We start from the raw sequence: 21606 nt of genomic DNA, 5'->3' as shown, positions 1-21606 counted from the left end.
CACCCAGGGAGTGAAGATAAAGCATAGTCTTTAGTTGAAGTGATACGAGTGGAGGAGTGTAATTACATTGTGACATGTTTACATAGGGAAATCCATTATATCTGTCTCAGTTATCTTAATGTTGCTGTTTTTCTCACCATGTCTCCTCCTTTGTCTCTCTCTCTCTCTTCTCTTCTGCTGCTCATCCCTTAACTCTTCTTTTTGCTTCTCTTTCAGTCTTTTGCTTCTTTATTTTCAGGTGGGAGATGGCATGCGTATGGAGTGGTGTGACAGGCATAGGAGAGACCAATGGCTACAAGGTGCATTTGGGATAGGAATTGCGAGGGAAAACATGGTTCTCTGAGACCCTTCCCATCCTCTCCCCCAATAACTGTGCCTTCCCATACCCCTTGCTCCAATCATACCCTACACTACTGAACCTTCCCACTACCCATTCTCCTTCCTACCACACTCACTCCCATCACAATCCCAACCTCTTCTCTTCCCTTTGAACGACCTGCTCAACCCCTTTATTCTCCCCTTTGATCCACTGTCACTCATCTCACCCGTAATCCTTGATCCATTCCCCACACTCCCACTTGCTCTCCCCAAGGGCAAATAGTGAGTGGCAAGAGACCCTCTTCAACCACAGCCAGTTTCCCTCCTCCATTCTCCTTCTATCTTCCTTTCCTATTTGTTTCTCTCAAAGAGGCTTTGTTTGTTATCAAATTAGGATGAGGAAAAAACAAACCTTTCCCTCTATGTGTGTCTTTCTCTCAGTAACTCTCTCCCTCTGCCTCATAAGTGTTGGAAATTATAACTGGTGACTCACAGGTGTAAGTCATTAGCATTGTCCTTTTCTAACTGTCAACAAAACACAGCTGAAGTAATTAACTGGCAAATTGAAGTAACATTACATGAAGCAAGACCCAAGTTTTTCACCCCTTCACCCTCCCTCACTTTCTATAGAACACAAAATAAAGGCTACAACAGGTGTGTACTCAGAACACTGCCATTTTCTCTCTTTAAAAAAAACTCAACATAAATTTTATCTCAATAAAATATTTGAAATCTGTCTTCTAGTTTTGAAATTTTTTAAACAGAAATTGCTAGAAACTGAAGAAAAATATTCCTCTGCATAGATGACTGAACATAACTAACCTGGGAAATTAGGTACACTGCAGGTGCTCAGACTGCACAATCCAAATTCAGCTCACAACATCACAACCCTGGGCAAAATCATCAACTCTGAACCCAGGCTTTTGGAAGAGGCCAGCTTCTCCAAGTAAACACTTTAATGAAGACATTAAAAGTGCAAAAAAATAATTCGATGAATAATATGTTTTTTTAAAAATTTGATTAAAGCCTCATTTTGGCCTTTAGAAATTTTAGTTATTGAGGGAAAAATGGCAAATGAAAAAAAATTCAGAAAGCATTTTGGGAGAATTGTTAGAACCCAGTGGTCAGATTGTGCAATCTGGACAATGAATTTACATAAGAATTTTCCATTATAAATGTGGACACAGGAATTTACCAAGGAAAAAGTTAACACCAAAAGTATGACAAAAACATGACAACAGGAAGTCAAGTAGCGCAAATAGAAAGTGCATGCAGATGTACGAATTTAAATATATGTGTGTATGTGTATATATATATATATATATATAAACACACACACACACACACACAGATATTAGAACTGCTTTGAGATCATTCGTGCACATCTGGTTACTGATAAATTCCCTGGGATTATGTGTAACAGAACAGGATTCAATATTCATCTGTGGGGATCCTTGGTGATGGGAAAATGCAGTGCACTGAGATTGACATGCAAAATCATTTCATTTTAAAGAAGCAAAATGTTCTAAACATTTACTAGGCATATTAGGCTCAATCCGTATCTGTTTTTAGCACATATGGGTAATTTAATCTTCCTCTGTATAGAACAACCACCAATCTGGGGGGGCAATGTCCCAGATAAAATAGGGGAAACTAAAACAAATTTACCGATTCTCCTGTTCTTCTGTTGGATTAAAACAAGCAAATAAAGAGGAACTGGATGCCATAGTGGGTTTAGACATTCATTTTTCACTTGTAGGAGCTCAAGTTGAATTCAGCCCAAACTGGTTTCCTTTCTCTGCTGATTGCAAGGTTCTTGAAATGAGTTTAAGCACTGTTGATTCACTTTCCAATGGACATAGGCTCGAAGCAGAAATCGGTATATAATTTGACACTTATTGGCACTAAAATAATAAACTCAGAGAAACCATAAGAATGGCTGGTGTGACAAATGAAAAAAATTACACTGGTTTAATATTCCGATACAAGGCTTCAGACACATTGCTTTACTCTATATCTGTTCTTCCTATTCCTGACCTGGGTGTGCATGATATTGGCATTTAATGCCCAGATTGAAAATGTGCCAGCACTGTTGCCCCTCATCTTGATCAGCAGAAAAGTTTAATGAAAAAAATGCAAAAAACAGCAAGGACACAAGTATCCAATTGAACACTTCTTCATAAAATCTTTCCAATAAAATTTTGAGCCCATATATAATGGGAAAGGAAAATTGCTAATCTTAACAATGTCACATAAAAACAGAACTAAAATGAAAATTCTTTGAGGTTTAGAGATGTAATAAAACATCGTTCATGGGGGTGTATGCTCAATGTATGTTTAACCACTAGGTGTGATGTGGAGATGCCGGTGATGGACTGGGGTTGACAATTGTAAACAATTTTACAACACCAAGTTATAGTCCAGCAATTTTATTTTAAATTCACAAGCTTTCGGAGGCTACCTCCTTCCTCAGGTGAACGATGTGGAAAAATCGTTCCACATCGTTCACCTGAGGAAGGAGGTAGCCTCCGAAAGCTTGTGAATTTAAAATAATATTGCTGGACTATAACTTGGTGTTGTAAAATTGTTTACAATTAACCACTAGGTGGCAGTGGTTGACTGCTTGCCATTATTACTAATAGCCCAGATTTTCCTGTAGCAAGGCATCTAATGCCATTAGTTAGACGTGCCCTTGCAGGTTTAGGTTTTTAAATTTTTTGCGTGGCAAGTTGCTGAAAGTGCGAGCTGATAGTGTCGCGGCGAGTGAAAAGGGCAAAAAAACAGGGTATCTCCTTAACCAATCAGATTGAAGGATTGTGAAACAAACAGCGCAAGGACTGAGAAGGATGGTGAATTAGAATGGGTGATTTCAATGTCAACTTAGTTACAGAAAGAGAAATAAAGAGAGGGAATGATTGGATTAAGAGAGAAAAAAAGAAAATGTTTTAAAATTTTAAAATTTGACATTTTTAAAATCTCTAACAATTAATATCTGAAGGAATGAGACTCCACATTTGTAATAGTTGGTTTTCAGTGCCAGAGAAGTTGATTGGCAGTAATTAACACTTATCATGTCGTTAAAAGGATACTTACATTTGAAATGACAAAACTTAACTTTCTGTGGTGAGCTTAGTTCATATTTTCCATTTAAATACAACAACGTCACGCCATTCAATGCATTGCAATAGTGAAGCAGTCAGTGAAATGCCGTTTACGTGAAGCTAATGGCAGAGTGCTGCAACTCGGACAGCAACTTTTGAATATTGCCATTTAAATATTTCAATATTCTGCTCCTCGCCTGAGGTTACTGTGTTATTTGCTTATAAATAACAGCAAGTGTCATTAGCCTCAGAGCAAAATCTGGCCCAATGTAATACCAACAGCAGACAATTATCAATGTTATGGGCGAAAGTTTCAACTTCGGCCGGGTGTAAAATGGGTGATATCGGATCAGCCACCCATTATACATCCCACCCGATTTACCTTTCCATTAAAGTTCCAGAGTATGACTCCTTAGTTCTGCTAAGGGCTGAAACATGTGAAATTATATATTATTTACTCCTTTTTCATTTCAAGAAATTCTTTTCATTTATAATCTTTATGTATGTTTCATTCACTTACCAAAATAGAAGAAACCAGTTTAAAGAAAAATCCTTTTCTGTTCCTTTTCCATCCACCCTGAAACTCTGAATACCCCAGGTACCTTGCCGAAATGAGTGCTCCACTAATCCTGCTTTATAACAGGAAAGAGTAGATCCAGCATCTGGGGTGTAGCAAAACAGTTAACCCCCTCCAAGCATGCACGTAAAGCTTGCTTGTGCAAAATAGTGCAGACACATTTTGAAAATAAAAATAGTCTTGGTGAACAGCCTGGATGTGAATAATGATCGCGTGGTATTGGTAAGAAGTTCTAATATTTGTGTGGCTTTGTAAACTTTACGTTTTGCAAGTATGGCAATGAAGTGTCTCAGGAAGCATACGATATGATGGTTTTACAGTTGTGTTCATGGTAAAGCACTGAAGAGTCCACTTGGACAGCAGTGAAAGCAGATTTTATATTTATTTGCATTTCTAATCATGTTGTGATGGTATTTAAAGATGCTGTGATGTATTATGATGTGTTATGCCACCTATCTTATACTTCCAATGACTCAATCAATCACGTGCCGTTAGCAGTGTTGCACACAGCTTTTACCCAACTCTGAAAGAAAATGAATGTTACTTTGGATTGTGATCATTGTATCTCAGATTGCTTCTATCAGATATTCTAGGTGTAGAATGATATGAAAAGTAACTCATTGTAACGTGCTGCACCTGGTTCTTTTCATTAGCACGAAGGGTCAAAAATCTCAACAGATCTTGGTCAGAATTTTGGACTCCACTTTCTAACAGCTATTGCTTAATTGCATAAAATAATCGTAGGAATAAAAAATCCTTCACATGTTAGGGGATCCCAAAAATGAAGCCTGCACCACAGCCTCCAAAATCTTAGCACCATGTCTGTGCACAAAAGTGGCCTGAGGTGACTGGCCCGCTAATTTTCTCTTCCTGTGATGAATTTTGGAATTTTGTTGGGACATGGGGACATGTACCCTCCTGTCCTCTTCCTATGATTACACCTTTTGAAAAGTCTCACTTCTTTTTCCCTGTAACTTCAGGGATTTTTGTTTTTTTTCCTCCCCCATTTCCAGATTTTATTCTATTTACCTTTTTATTCCTTTTTAAAATTACCTTATCGCTTAGTCTTTACTCATTTTATGGGGCAAATATTCAGAGCGTTTTTAATTTTATCTCCAGACAGAATATTGTGTCCCAAGCAATGAGAGTTGTTCAATCTGCTTTCAGGTTACTCCATATATTTTGATGTAGATTTAACATGGCTGTAAACGATTATGTTCAGGGAACTAAAGACATGGGGTATGGACAGAACTACGGATATATGTTTGAGGGATTTTTTTTTATATAGGTGACAAAATTTCTAATATAAAATAATGTATCAATCAGATTTAAACAGCTATGAAGCATTCTGAAGCGATAATCATCATTGTTGAGGCTTTACTACCTCCTCTAAAATATGCAAAAACCTATTTGCATCACATCCTATAAGTGCATTGTTCTGAACGGACACTTCGGAAAAGTTTCCAAACGCAAATGAATATTTAAAATCTCACACTCCTGATATTGTGAAATGTGCCTCACTCATACATTTCTCTCTATATATATTAAAATTCTTGTATCTGTGTGTGCTTCCCGTTTATCAAACTGCCCGAAGTCTCTTGTTAACAGTTAACAGCGCGAACAGCTGATGGAGTCTTCAGGCAGCTTTAGCAGCTGTTCACGCTGTTAACGATTAACGACTATGGGAGGCAGTCGGAAAGTGGAGTCTTTGGACAGCTTCAACCAACTGATACGTTTAACGCCACATCAGGTCAATCTTTGCTACAAAGTCTTGGTTCATTCAGATGGACTTACCGTCCACTGTGTAGAGTGGGCAAATGGTGTTAGCACGAATACACCTGCTGCATGCGGTGAGAACTGTAGTAGGTGCTTCTTTTTGTCATGTTTAATTACGGTTTATCACAGTTTTGCAGTCACAATTTATTAATTGGCTCGAAGTAAAACAGCAGCAAATCAAAGCTGAAGAGATAGGGAACATATGAATCAAAAGTAAAGAGAGCAGCTAAAAAAACTGCCAGTAAGAAATGACTAACAATTTATGAAAATAACCAGTGAAAAAAAGGAAAATGGTGAACCAATCAAATTACTGTTTTTTGAAAAAAGATTTAATCTGTTACTTTTTTCCTTTCACTAAGGAAAATTTCTAATGTCCAAAACAAAACTTTAAACAAAACAAAATCATCAACAATTGCATATTTCGCAATAACATGATTAAATTTACCCAATGAATTGTCTTTTGTGTCTTAAATACATTCATTGAAATTTTTATTTCAAGACAGTCTCTAAAGCCAGAGTTTGGCTGGATATTTTTCTCTAGAACAGTAATAGGGAAGATGCTTGAGGGAATCATTAGGAATGCAGTTATTGGCTACTTAGACAGAGAAGACTATATCAGGGACACCCAACACGACACGATCTCTACAAGATTGAAGCCTCAGGTATTAGCGGCAATCTACTGCGCTGGACTGAGAACTGGCTGAAAGCCCATAGGCAGAAAGTGGTTGCAGATGGATTTGGATTGGCTTGGAGACTGGTCACCAGTGATGCTCTGCTTACTAATTTCATACAATCATAGAAAGGTTACAGCATGGAAGGAGGCCATTTGACCCATAGAGTCCGTGCCGGCTCTGTGCAAGAGCAATCCAGCTAGTCCCACTCTCCCACCCTATCCCCATAGCCCTGCAAATGTTTTCCTTTCAAGTACTTATCCAGTTCCCTTTTGAAGGCCACAATTGAATCTGCCTCCACCACCCCCTCGGGCAGTGCATTTCAGATCCTAACCACTCGCTGCGTAAAAAAGTTTTTCTTCATGTCACCTTTGGTTCTTTTGCTAATCACCTTAAATCTATCTCCTCTGATTCTTGACCCTTCCGCCAATGGGAACAGTTTCTCTCTATCTACTCTGTCTAGGCCCTTCATGATTCTAAATACCTCTATCAAATCTCCTCTCAATCTTCTCTGTTCCAAGGAGAACAACCCCAGCTTCTCCAGTCTATCCACATAACTAAAGTCCCTCCATCCCTGGAATCATTTGGGTAAATCTTTTCTGCACCCTCTCTAAGGCCTTCACATCTTTCCTAAAGTGCGGTGCCCAGAAATGGACACAATAATCCAGTTGTGGTCAAACCAGTGTTTTATAAAGGTTCATCGTGACTTCCTTGCTTTTGTACTCTATTTATAAAGCCCAGGATCCCATATGCTTTTTTAACCGCTTTCTCAACCTGCCCTGCTACTTTCAACGATTTGTGCACACATACCCCCAGATCTCTCTGTTCCTGTACCCCTTTTAGAATTGTGCCCTCTAGTTTATATTGCATCTCTTCGTTCTTCCTACTGAAATGAATCACTTTGCATTTTTCTGCGTTAAATTTGATTGTATTTTTTTGAAGACGTCACCAAGATAGTGGATGAGGGAAATCCGGTAATCATTGTCTATTTAGTCTTCCAAAAACTTTTGATAAGGTACCGTGTAAGAGGCTTTTCTACAAGATCGAAGCCTCAGGTATTAGTGGTAATCTACTGCGCTGGATTGAGAACTGGCTGAAAGCCCATTGGCAGAAATTGGTTGCAGATGGATTTGGATCTGCTTGGAGACTGCACCAGTGATGCTCTACAGAGATCAGTGGTAGGACTGTTGCTCTTTACTATTTTTATTAATGATCTAGATGTCGGTGTTGGGGGAACCATCTGCAAGTTGGCAGATGACACTAAGATTGAGAGAGTCAGGACTGTAGGGGATGCTCAACTACTACAGGCAGACCTAGATGTGCTGGGGGATTGGGCTTGTGATTGGCAAATGATGTTTAACTTAGAAAAAGAGCAGTGTTATGCAACTGAGCAGGGCGAATGCAGAACATAAATACACTCTTCAGGTAAGAGAACTAAAGCCAGTGGAGAAAGAAAGAGATCTGGGCATTCTAATGCTTAAATCTCTAAAGGTTCATGGCCATTGGAGTGAAGCAATAGCCAGAGTGAATAGTGTGCGAGGATATATTTATAGCACAATTCACTATAAGACAAAGCGTATAATTTTGTCCTGAGACAAGACCTTGGTTAGGCCTCAGTTAGAATACAGTGCCCAGTTTTGCTCTCTTCACATGGTGGGTGATATTGAGGCTTTGGAAAGGGTGCAGAGGAGGGCCGCAAGACTAATTCCCAGCTTGAAGTATCTCAGTTACCAAGATAGGCTCAAAGAGCTGGGACTCTACACCTTAGAGAAGCGTGGACTCCGGGGTGATTTGATTAAGGTTTATAAGACGATGAAGGGAATAGATTGTGTTTGTGTAAACAGTATGTTTCAACTAAATAGGTTAGGGAGGACCAGGGATCACAATCTCAAGTTATGCAAGGCCAGATCTAGGTTAGATGTTAGGAGGTGGTTCTTTTCCCAGAGAATAGTGGACCTGTGGAACAGGCTGTTGGTTTGTGAGGTGAACGCTGATTCATCGAATTTTAATCACGGTCAGAGTGATCTCCTGGACTACTTTCAATCGCCTAAGGGGGGGTCAGAGAGGAACGTTTCAATTTTATCCCCCCTAATTGGCCTGGATATCTGGTTTTTCGCCTCTCCCAGGAGGGAGAGGCTTTTGGGCGGGCTGGGGAATGTATATATTGTGATACACAAGGGACAGGCTGGATGGACCAGTGGGTCTTTTCCTGTCTGTCGTTGTTCATATGGAACAGTTGAAAGGAGTTATAAACCAAATCTGTGTGCTCTGAGCATGCAAAGTTTGCAAAATTTCCCAGCACACATCAGGTGTGGTACCTCTATGGGCTGAAGTACCACATTGGTTAACAGCATCTTTAGTTTTTTTTGTTGACAAAGGAAAACAGATTATTTAACAAGAATGAATTTATTTTTCACAATGGAAAATTTTAACAATACTTCAGTTTGTAACCTAGCTGGAAGATTAATTTAAATCATTGCTTCCTCCTGATTGGTTGCTGTCAACCACGGAAAACTTCTCACCTCTTCATTCTGGCTCCTTCTCTTTAGAGAAAGACTATGTAGCATTTTTGGGGTTTAACTTTTTTGTTTGTTAAAAACATGGAAACTGCACAAGGAACTTTTGAGCATTTTATGAGATTTTTTTTGTTTGTTTACAAAGACTATATCAGTTGACAAACTCCCTAATTATGTACTTAGTGCTTTAAGACAGAAACCCACTGGTCTTCCACTGTAACTCTGGTGGAATTCCAGCACCCTTGTGTTTTACATCAGTTGTGAGACCAGTGGTGCAGTAGCCTGCTGGGTGTAGATTACAAACCATATTACTAGAGATGGCATTAAAAATTGGATGAACAAATGATTATTACAGAAGATTCTGACGCAAAAGTATTCAATACAATGGCATTTAACCGCATTAATTGACAAATGCAGACTAAATGCACATATCAAGTTTGATGACATCAAAGTTTGAACCTCTTTGCCAGGACGGTAATTATTAGCCAATACCAGACAGCTGAATGAGAGGGGAGACCTACATATCAATCTGTTTCCTGTCCCTGAAGTTTAACTCTTGGGTTCCTCAACACATCTCATCTTCAGACTGGATTCAGCAACTGTTCCTTATCCTATTTGTGAAGCACCTCATGTTAAAGGCACTACATAAATGCAAGTTATTGTTGGACAAGAATGGACAACGCCAATCCATAAAATGCTATCAGATTAAAGTGATGCAGCGCGTAGAAGTGCGAAATGAATATTTTATCTGCCATATAACTATTCCATTTGATTTAAAATGACTCAGTAAAAGACATTCATGATTTTAAATAGATTTACCCTGATTTCAATAAGAATAATTTCCAACAGCCTAAAGAATTGTCTAGGATTTCTGAATAGAACATCCCACATAATCATTTGTTGTGGGTTGCAGAAACACTTCAAATATCGCTGACTTACTTATGAGCAAGCCTCACCATCAGGATCACTTTAAAAAAAAAATCAACATTTCTGTTGATTTTGTTCTAAATTTTTGTTTAAAAGAGTGATTGCTGATGACATCATTGGGGAAACTGCTTAAGGAAGTTACTGAACCCTGAGCTAACACACACACACCCATATGCACACACACAACTGAAGGTGAAATAACCCGGGTGAATGGTGGCATCAACTCATGTTAATTCAACTTACTCACACTAACAGAATCAGCAAATCCTTTGAGCCAGCACCTCTGATGATGTTATCGGGATTCACTATTCAAACAACAATAATCTAGTGAAATGGGTAGAAACAAATCAACATAGAAAGAAAACAAATGGTTCCAAATTCAAAATTCTTTACAATATTTTGATTTTTTTAATGCCATTCTGATGGTCAGACCGAGTGTTTAGTTTCCTTCCTTCAGTAAACCCAATATAAAATGTTACGTTTTTCTGAACGTGACAAAAGTAGAACTGCAGCTGAAGAAGACAGCAGAATCGTACTATGTACCAAAATATGCACCACTGAGGTAGTTAAAAATAACCAGGGTTTCAGAGCCTCTGCAAGGCCCACTGTTTATATGAGCCTAACAGCAAGAACAGTAGATGGCACTCCAGGAAACTGTGTGTGATTGCAAAAAGAGCAAACAGGACATACCTCCATCTTGTGAGTTCAGGACATTCAAGGCATACATCATTGCATTTGAAAAGGTTGTGGCTTCCTCCTTGCTTGCAAAATTTAACCCATAGACCTGTCGGGCATCGCGCCATTGGTGGAATGTAGGTGTAGCCTGATTGTACTTCAGTCCCTTCACGATGGAATAGTTTATGACTACCTACAAACAAAATGTAAATCAAGTCATGAGAAAAGCATTTTTCTTTGCAACTGTAAACATAATGCTTGACATTGCTTAGTCTATTCTATAACATTGAAATCATATGCAATAAATTAAATGAATAAGTTCTTTAAAAGTAATATACTGATGTCTCAAGAGTATTAAAGGAGAAGGTAATTCTGGGTAAATCTTACCATAAGGTAGATATTTTTGCTCCCCACAAATTTATAGATACTCACAGGAATGTATTATGGAGTGGAGTAGATATAATCCAGGAAGGTAAGTTGAGGGGATCCTACTTCCTAACACTGTTGTAGCTATGCTAAGGCACTTCAAAACCTATCATGAGCTTGCTTTTTAAAAAAATTTAGTCTGTACTGCATGTTTGCAATGTCGTCATACAAAAAATCCTATCAGCAAAGATTCAAGTTGAACAATAATGTGAGTTGTCAAAGCTCCAAGATAGATCAGCTTTAAGGCTGCTCATGAAACCAAGCAAAACTTTCAGTTCTATGATTGAACAGTACTTGCAAAGTTATTGTAGGTTAAATCAGTTCCTTACTTCAGATGCAGTCCAAAAAATATTAAAAGCAATTTAACTAAATGCAGAACTGAATGTTTAAATGTGATTAAATCAGAGAGTTGAACTTCCACCAGCTCAATGAGAAAAGTGTGCACTCTTTAGGTTTTCGGAATATAACATCACATTGTTAAACGTAAACTCCTGCTTAGAGGATTGTCAATATGACAGCCAAAGTCCTGCTCTTCTTTGTCTGGTCCATTTTTGCACTGCGCACAATATTCAACATAAGACTAATGAGATCACATTGACAGTAACTGGATGCTAATTAGAAATGGTCAGTGATCAAAGGTTTAGCTGTAAAATCATCCACTGCCCAACTTTTACTTTACATTCTTCAAAATTCCTGAATAGGACATTTTTGGTCTCATTTTGTTACTATTTGAAGACATTTTATAATTTAATATGTGCCAGTATAAAATCATGGCTGTCTGCATTTTAAAATTCTCATCCTTGTTTTCAAATCTCTCCATGGCCTCAACCCTTCCTATCTCTGTAACCTCCTCCAGCCCTATGACCCGCCGAGATCTCTGTGCTCCTCCAATTCTGACCTATTGCGCATTCCCGATTTTAGTTGCTCCACCAGTAATGGCCGTGTCTTCAGCTGCCTAGGCCCTAAGCTCTGGAATTCCCTCCCTAAACCGCTCCACCTTGCTCTCCTCCTTTAAGATGCTCCTTAAAACCTACCCCTTTGACGAAGCATTTGGTCACCTGTCCTAATATCTCATGTGGCTCGGTGTCAAATTTTGTTTGATAATGCTCCTGTGAAGTGCCTGTGACGTCTTGCTACGTTAAAGGCGCTATATAAATACAAGTTGTTGCTCTGGTTGTTGTTGACTAATCACCTTGTTATACTGCATGCATCAGTTTGAGATCCATACCTTTAAACTGTTGGCTCTGCATAGCCCTCAGACCAGGCAAAGTAAACCTCAGCACATACACCCTGCATGCACATGCAGAACCTCTCACATTGGCATCACAAGTGAGTCAATTTTTTAATGTTTGCTAAGACTCTCCTCTAAATGATAGTACTGACATTTTTGTCTTTTCTCTGTGAAACATTCAGTGAAGACTTATTCCTCAGATGGCTGGGGATACTGCATAAATTTAATATTTAAAAAATCAAACAACTAAGTGTTTTTGCCAGGAATGTAGAAATAACATAATTCATCAAAGTTTTTGTACAATTGTGAAATGGGGCAAGTTTAGAACAGACACCAGTAAGTATCTCTTTTTGTAGATCAGCAGCTGAAAAGGTTTGCCAGGGATGAGGCCAGGACAATGGGCTTATTTAGGAGACAGCTAGATACTGCAAGGGGAAGACTGTAGGGTTGGTATTCTGAAAGGATGAGATTAAATGGGTTGAAGAGCCTTCTTAATTTGAACCTGCCTTGTGATTTCACTGTCTTGTCTGACCTATCCTTGGTTTTTCCTTGTTCACATACAGTCACTAGATGAAGCTGAATTCAAGTGAGTTCTATTTAGCAGTAAACCTGATCCATGTAGAATTTTTCCATTAATTTCTGGAGCAGTAACTTTCTTTTAAGCACAAGTAATTTTGCTTTTACTGTGATCACTTCTAAAAAAAAAGCTATATTGCACTTGGACGATTTAATGTGACCTTTTGTTTTATAGCCTGTTACATTAATCATCCATGAATGACTCATTCACATAGCAAAAGCTTTGAAATGTATTCACAGCTTGACATACCATCCACGCTCCAACAGCACAGCTATTCTTAGGATTCTTCCAATCAAATGGCTGTCAGGCATCAAATAGTTTTCTTCAGTGTTTAAATATTTCCCCTTGTCAACATGTTCTGCCCCTTAAAAGAAGATGTTTTACAGTACTTAACCAATGTAACAGCCCAGTGGCTTTTGTACAGCAATGCACTGCGGCACGGGATGGTAGAACGCAGCTGTCCATTTGCAGTTCTGCAAACAGTGAGTTCCCAATCTCAGCCCTTTCCCACAAGGAGAAAGGGAAGGGTTAGTGACTGAATCTTGACTGCTCTTGTCTACTTCCTGGGGGCTGGTAATATTGCAGCATTAGCAGAATGTAGGGAGTGGATCACTCGCACACTTTCACAACCAGTGAATGTTGGGTGGCGCTGTGGGACTTTAAACAGCTGTATACATTTTTGTTCAACGTGAAATTAATGTAGTCTCATTTCTCACAAGGGTACCACTTTTTTTTAAAAACATGTTATTTCATATTTTATCAGTAAAGACATTAATTTCTTGATATAAATAAGTAAGCCTATAACATTGATCACTATAGCTGTATCCTATGATGCTTTAAAGGATCAGACTACAAGTAGCTGGAAATGTGCGGCTGCAGTCTGCTCAACTGATCACATACAGATAGAAGCACGAGGAGGGCAAGGGGTATAGTAGATGTCATTTATTTTAGTCTTTGGTGGATAAGTATGTTGGAATTAGTGTGTTAACCTTCTGATTAGCAACAAAGCAAAATAGATACATACAGATATACAGGTTATCTGAGGCAAATTTCTACTGTTAAAAACCTCTAAGTATAAACCTTCACATTCTGCTGAGCTACACCTCACTACTATAGATCTCACCGTTACCTCTGGAGTCTCCCAAGGATCTATCCTTGATCCCCTCCTATTTCTCATCTACATGTTGCCCCTCGGCGACATCATCTGAAACCACGACGTCAGATTCCACATGTATACTGACGGCACCCAGCTCTACCTCACCACCACCTCTCTCGACTCCTCCACTGTGTCTCATTTGTCACACTTCTTGTCCGACATCCAGTGCTGGGTTAGCAAAAATTTCCTCCAACTAAATATTGGGAAGACCGAAGCCATTGTCTTTGGTCCCTGCTGCAAACTCTGCTCCCTAGCCACCGACTCCATCTCTCTCCCTGACCACTGTCTACGGTTGAACCAGACCATTCGCAACCTTGGCGTCCTATTTGACCGAGAAAAGCTTCTGACCAGATATCTGCTCCAGCACCAAGACCGCCTATTTCCACCTCCGTAACGTCGCCAGTCTCCGCTCCTGCCTCAGCTCATCCACGCCTTTGTTACCTCTAGACTTGACTATTCCAATGCTCTCCTGGCTGGCCTCCCATCTTCCATCTTCCATAAACTTGAGCTCATCCAAGACTCTGCTGCCCATATCCCAATTCGCACCAAGTGCCGTCTACCCATCACCCCTGTGCTTGTTGACCTACATTGGCTCCTGGTCCGGGAATGCCTCGATTTTAAAATTCTCATCCTTGTTTTCAAATCCCTCTATGGCCTCGCCCCTCCCTATCTCTGTAACTCCTTCAGCCCTACAACCCTCAGAGATCGCTGCGCTCCTCCAATTTTTGCCTCTTGCGCATCCCCGATTTTAATCGCTCCACCATTGGCGGCCATGTCTTCAGTTTCCTAGGCCCTAAGCTCAGGAATTCCCTCCGTAAACCTCTCTGCCTCTATCTCCTCCTTTAAGACGCTCCTTAAAAACTACCTCTTTGATCCAGCTTTTGATCACCTGTTCTACTATCTCCTTATGTGGTTCGGTATCAAATTTTGTTTGAAAATCGCTCCTGTGAAGCGCCTTGGGACGTTTTACTACGTGAAAGGCGCTCTATAAATGCAAACTGCTGTTGTTGTTGTTTGGAGCTGGACTGAGTACCAGTTCTTTGGGATGTCCATGATGTTTCATGAATTGTGTGTGGTAGCGTGGTGGTTATGTTACTGGACTAGTATCCAGAGGCCTGGACTAATAATCCAGAGAAGGTAAGTTCAAGTCCTTCCATGGCAGTTTGAGAATTTGAATTCAATTAAGTAATACTCACAGTATCTTAGCAATCAGCCAAGTTCCCAGACTCCTTCATCACCATTCCTTGGTATGTACTGTCCTGCCATCAGTAGAGAAACACCAGAGGTGGTGGCCCACTAGTATAGTTGGGTGGGAATGGCCCCGGGAATCCTAAACATTGACTCCATACCCCATGAAATCGCATGACTTCAGGTCAAACATGGGCAAGGCAACCTCCTGATAATTACCAGCTACTATCCTCCTTCAATTGATGAATGAACACTCCTCCATGTTGTACACCGCTTGGAGAAGCACTGAGGGTAGCAACAGCACAGATTATACTCTGGGTGGAGGTCTTCAATGTTTATCACCAAGAGTGACTCGGTAGTACCACTGATGGAGCTGGCCAAGTCCTGAAGTGCATTGCTGCTAGATAGGGCTTGTGACAGGTGGCGAGAGAAACAACAGGAGGGAATAACCTACTTGGCCTCATCTTTACCAATCTCCCTGTCGCAGATGTGTCTGCCCATGACTGTATTGGTAGAAGTGACCACCGCACAGTCCTTGTGAAGACCAAGTCCCATCTTAACACTGAGGACACCCTCCATTGTGCCTTGTGGCACTACCACCATGCTAAGTGGGACAGATTAAGAACAGATCTAGCAGCTCAAAACTGGGAATCTATGAGGTGCTGTGAGCCATCAGCAGCAGAATTGTATTCCACCACAGTGTCACATGACATAGCACTCACTCCTTCATCACCATCATGCCAGATGGCCAACCCTGGTTCAATGAGTGTAGAAGAGCATGCCAGAAGCAGGACCAGGTGTAACTGAAAATGATGGTTGTGGGTGTTGGAAGCCAATGATCTTAACCTGAAGACATCGCTGCAGGAGTTCCTCAGGGTAGCATCCTAGGCCCAACAATGACCTTCACTCCATCATAAGATCAGAAGTGGGGCTGTTCGCTGATGATTGCAGAGTGTTCAGCTCTATTTGCAATTCCTCAGATCATTAAGCAGTCCATGTCTGTATGAAGCAATGATGTGGAGATGCCGGTGATGGACTGGGGTTAACAATTGTAAACAATTTTACAACACCAAGTTATAGTCCAACGATTTTATTTTTAATCCCACAAGCTTTCGGGGGCTTTCCCCTTCCTCAGGCAGTGTGGAAAATTGTCTTTTCCACACTGCCTGAGGAAGGGGAAAGCCCCCGAAAGCTTGTGGGATTAAAAATAAAATCGTTGGACTATAACTTGGTGTTGTAAAATTGTTTACAATTGTATGAAGCAAGACCTGGACAACAGATTTGAGCTGATAACTGGCAAGTAACTTTTGTGCCACAGGCAATGACCATCTCCAACAAGAGTCAGCTTAACCACCTCCTCTTAACATTCAATGACATTACCATTGCCAAATCCCCCACCATCAACATCCTGGAGGTCACCATTGACCAGAAACTCAACTAGACCAGCCACATAAATGCCTTGACTACTAGAGCAGATCAGAGGCTGGGTATTCTGTGGAGAGTGGCTCACCTCCTGATTCCCCAAAGCCTCTCCACCACCGACAAGGCACATGTGTGGTGGAATACTCTCCACTTGCCTGGATGGGTGTTGCTGCAACAGCACTCAAGAAGCTCGACACCAACCAGGACAAAGCAATCCACTTGATCAGAATCCCATCCATCAACTTAAACATCCATTTCCGCCACCACCGGCGTACCGTGGCTGCAGTGTGCACTGCAACAATTCGCCAAGGCTTCTTCAGCAGCACCTCCCAAACCCACAATCTCCACAGAATTTTTGCAGATCATTGGAGACAAATCGGTGCTGCCAGCATTTAGTTTGTCCTTCATTCATCGCCATCATTCTACTCCATTCAATAATGTGAGCTAGTTTTAGAATAGTTGAACATCTGGCTCAAAGCTTCTCTACACACCTTTCCTGATGCCAACAATAGTTCTCTTAGTTACAGAAGTGAGCACTAAGGCAATATGCACTCACTCCCATGAATCCCATTGAGAGCCGCTACAGCATCCATTTTAAAATTGATACACAGTCTGCCTGTTTAAATGTGCTCCTCGGATGGTGAGCAGAGAGCATGATAAATGTAACTACAGCTGGTACAGTAGCCACTCCCTCTCTGACATGATGTACACTGAAACTGGCACACTCTATATTGATTTTAAAATTGGCAGAACCTCACTGATCGCTCCCAAAAGGATCAGCTGTTCCAGTGCTAGCATGAGCAGAGCACGCGTGGAGTTCAGCTGGAGAGGATTGAGGCAAGAAGCATTCAAAAGTCAGAGCAGTAATCAGCAATGTAATTTGTTGACCCTTGATTACCTACTATTAGGATTTTCAATGATCTCCTCCTTTATGGTGGAATTGTGAGGCTCCACTGTATAATTTACTCTTAAAATCTACAGTAGAATTTTTAGATAAACCATGAAGAAAAATCCAAAAACCCAACTTGAGCCATTGTCTCCTCCCTTACTTCTGAAATAGTCTATTAAACTTATGAAATCGTCCAATCAACTGTATTTTATAGAATAACTATAAAAATGGAAGTTTTCAGCAAATACCTTTTAAATAAACGTATTATGTATCTGTAAACAGAAATGCAGTGGCAACTTGCTAATACGGCCGTTGCCAACCCACAGGCCTAAATAATTCTGCCAAATTTTACAATAAATGTTTACATTTGTTCTGTGAAAAAATGATTTTCGGTCCAGAAAAATAACGTTAAATCGAGAACTGCTCTACTCAACTAATAAACACGGTGTATTTACACAGACAATTATAGATAAACTTAGTTATCAAGCACACATGTTTAAAATGGTACGCCATGACAAACATTCCAACAACATTATGACAACATAGTCAAGGAATGTGAAGGCTCCCCATTATTTGTTTGGAGATGTCCTTGTTATAATATACAGCAGACGGAAGACATCAAGTCATTGTCTGCAGTTGAATCGTTACCAGACATTCCTCTACAAATATTTTTTTTAAAAATCTAGTAAATGCCTCCAAAATTGTTTATGAGCATTACAGAGAAAATTATGCATCTATGATTTAGGAAATAAGAGAGATTGAAGAACACTTTTGGATCATCAGCATAACGCTCAATACTTTCTAACCCTGAAAGTCCTCGGGACATGAGCACGGGAATGCCACTGAAATCATTGCACTGACCCTGCCACTGTACGCATGGACGTGGGAAAGTCTCATCATCTTTATAAATATGGCTGTACCTGAGCTGTAGTTGGTGCTTCTCAGGCCTCCATATGCTTGAAAATCATATCCTTCTCAGACCCCTTTGTAAGGGGGCGAATACATTTTTCAAAACTTAAAAGAACGTTACCTACCAAGTTTTTGGAGGTCCAGGTCACTACCCAGGCCTGAACCCCATGGTGGGCACCACATCCGCCATTAAAGAGGCCGGTACCCCTCCTCCTTCTTGGCATACTGGCCTCCGAAGATTCATCAAACGTCAGAGGTTTAGGGGTGCAGGAACTCCAGCATAGGGAGTCCGTACCCTTCCGCGTCAGGAGCTTTGTTTGGGGAGGGCAGAGGCTCCGTCCCTAAACAAGGCCATAAAAGACCATAAGAGATAGGAGCAGGAGTAGGCCATTCGAGCCTGCTCCGCCATTTAATGATATCATGGCTGGTCTGATTTTTACCTCAACTCCACTTTCCCGCCCTGCCCCATATCCTTTGACTCCCTTGCTGATCAAAAATTTGTCTAACTCAGCCTTGAATGTATTCAATGACTCAGCCTCCACAGCTTTTTGGGGTAAAGAATTCCAAAGATTCACGACCCTCTGGGAGAAGAAATTCCTCCTCATTTCAGTCTTAAACGGGCAACCCCTTATTCTGAGACTATGCCCCCTAGTTTTAGATTCCCTCATGAGGGTAATATCCTCTCAGCATCTACCCTATCGAGTCCCCTCAGAATCTTGTATGTTTCAATAAGATCTCCTCTCATTCTTCTAAACTCCAATGAGTATAGACCCAACCTGTTCAACCTTTCCTCATAAGACCATACCCGGAATCAACCGAGTGAACCTTCTCTGAACTGCCTCCAATGGAAGTATGTCCTTTCTTAAATAAGGGCACCAGAACTGTACGCAGAACTCCAGGTGTGGTCTCACCAGCACCCTGTACAGTTGTAGCATGACTTCCCTGCTTTTATACTCCATCCCCCTAGAAATAAAGGCCAATATTCCGTTTGCCTTCCGGATTACCTGCTGCACCTGCATGTTGGCTTTTTGTGTTTCATGTACGAGGACACTCAGATCCCTCTGTACCGCAGCATTTTGTATTATTTCTCCAATCAAATAATATTTTGCTTTTTTATTTTTCCTCCCAAAGTGGATGACTTCACATTTTCCCACATTATATTCCATCTGCCAAATTTTTGCCCATTCGCTTAACCTGTCAATATCCCTTTGCAGACACTTTGTGTCCTCATCGCAACTTGCTTTTCCACCTATCTTTGTATCATCAGCAAATTTGGCCATGAGACACACTGTTCCTTCATCCATGTCATTGATATATATTGTAAATAGCTGAGGCCCCAGCACTGATCCCTGCGGCACCCCACTAGTTACAGATTGCCATTTTGAAAATTACCCTTTTATCCTGACTCTTTGTTTTCTGTTAGTTAGCCAATCCCCTATCCATGCCAGTATATTACCCCCAAAACCATGAGCTCTTATCTTGTGCAGTAATCTTTTATGTGGCACCTTATCGAAAGCCTTTTGGAAATCCAAATATACTGCATCCATTGGTTCGCCTTTATCCACCCTGCCCATTACTTCCTCAAAGAACTCTAATAAATTTGTCAGATATGATTTCCCCTTCATAAAACCATGTTGACTCTCCTTGATTGTATTATGAGTCTCCAAATGTCCTGCTACTACTTCCTTAATAATGGATTCTAGCATTTTCCCAATGACAGATGTTAGGCTAACTGGTCTATAGAACCTCCGGTGCTAGTTCAAAACCCAGTATATCCAGGTCCAAGCCTAGTTTACACCCTTCCACCACAGTCCTGGTGGAGTTATGGGAATTTCTGCCCCTTTGATTTTATTTCATTAGGCCACAAGGTGCACAACCAGTAAACACTGCTAGGCATGGATTTGACCTTTTTAAAAAAAAAATCAAATGCATCATGAGATCTATTCCAAGAAGAGGCTCCAAGACAGTGTGTTTATTATGGGGGTTGCAGTCAGTGATAATCTCTTAACTGATTACCACAATCTAATAAAGTGTATGTGGGCAGCTGGTGGGTGATGCCTGTGGTAGTGACTCATGAAGTCACACTACCGTCATCTTATCACAGGCAGGCATACCTAATAATCTGATATGACTGTTTAAAGGGACACGGTAACTACAAAGAAATGCTTGCATACTTTTTTATTTGCATACAAGCAGACAAGACAATGATATAAACTACACTGTAACTCACCATCCCTCCATTGTTAGAATGAAAATGGTACACTGCTCTTCTGGCTCTATTCCCATCACATACTGGGAAAAAAAAAGACCCTGAAATTCCACAGAGCCAATTGTGCTACGCCCCTGAGTTAGGGTCCATTTAAATATCTATTGTCGGTTCAGTGACATAACTGTCTGAGGGGTGTGGGGGGGGTGGGGCTTGGAATTTAGGAGTGGAGCCTCTAAAAAGCCAGAAATGGCTGAAGATTGTTAAACAGATGAGAACACTTCATTGGTAGAGATCTAATGCTCCTTGCAGCTGAGGTGTTCTCGGAGTGATGGGCCTCCCGATGCTCTACTCCATTATGTTCTACCTTCAAATCAGCAGAGGTCACATCCTTCAGCAAGCTCCATGAGCAGGTCTTTTTGGATGGCAAAAATGCAGGGCACAGCAAGCTACCACTATGCAGGATATTCAATTTGGAGCACAATGCAAAACTCCTACTGATATATCTATGTAAGGAATCTTACAACACCAGGTTATAGTCCAACAAATTTATTTTAAAATCACAAGCTTTCGGAGATTATCCCCTTCGTCAGATGAATGAGTGAAAAGGTTCTCAAATCGCATATCTTATACTATGTTGGGACAGCATCACACCAATCAAAAGGTGTCGTTGTTATTCAAACAGGCCAGTCACGGAGAACAGCACGTCCCAGTACACTGGATATACATTGTGTCGATTACACAGGCAGGCAGAAAGAAACTCAAAATGGCAGAGAGAGAGAGAGAGAGAGAGAATATTAAAAAACATATAATTTTTTTCCCCCTTTTTTGCTACGTGTAGCGTGACATGAACCCAAGATCCCGGTTGACTGCCATTTTGAGTTTCTTTCTGCCTGCCTGTGTAATCGACACAATGTATATCCAGTGTACTGGGACGTGCTGTTCTCCGTGACTGGCCTGTTTGAATAACAACGACACCTTTTGATTGGTGTGATGCTGTCCCATCATAGTATAAGATATGCGATTTGAGAACCTTTTCAC

The 21606-nt window shown here is 40.6% G+C and overlaps 1 protein-coding gene across 6 annotated transcripts in view; it reads right to left on the bottom strand.

Annotated features, from left to right (window-relative positions):
- The window catches only part of LOC137326565 (ena/VASP-like protein), a 239954-nt gene that overhangs the window by 70231 nt on the left and 148117 nt on the right, over positions 1-21606 (bottom strand). For all 6 annotated transcript variants that reach the window (XM_067991788.1, XM_067991786.1, XM_067991790.1 and 3 more), the window contains exon 3: positions 10577-10754. In XM_067991788.1, coding sequence (XP_067847889.1) covers positions 10577-10754 — 178 coding nt within the window. The remainder of the gene's footprint in view (positions 1-10576; positions 10755-21606) is intronic.

This window comes from Heptranchias perlo, chromosome 10, assembly GCF_035084215.1.
Source record: "Heptranchias perlo isolate sHepPer1 chromosome 10, sHepPer1.hap1, whole genome shotgun sequence".
NCBI lineage: Eukaryota > Metazoa > Chordata > Chondrichthyes > Hexanchiformes > Hexanchidae > Heptranchias > Heptranchias perlo.
The sequence above is the reverse complement of the archived record's forward strand: the minus strand, read 5'-3'. Positions and strand labels throughout refer to the sequence as shown.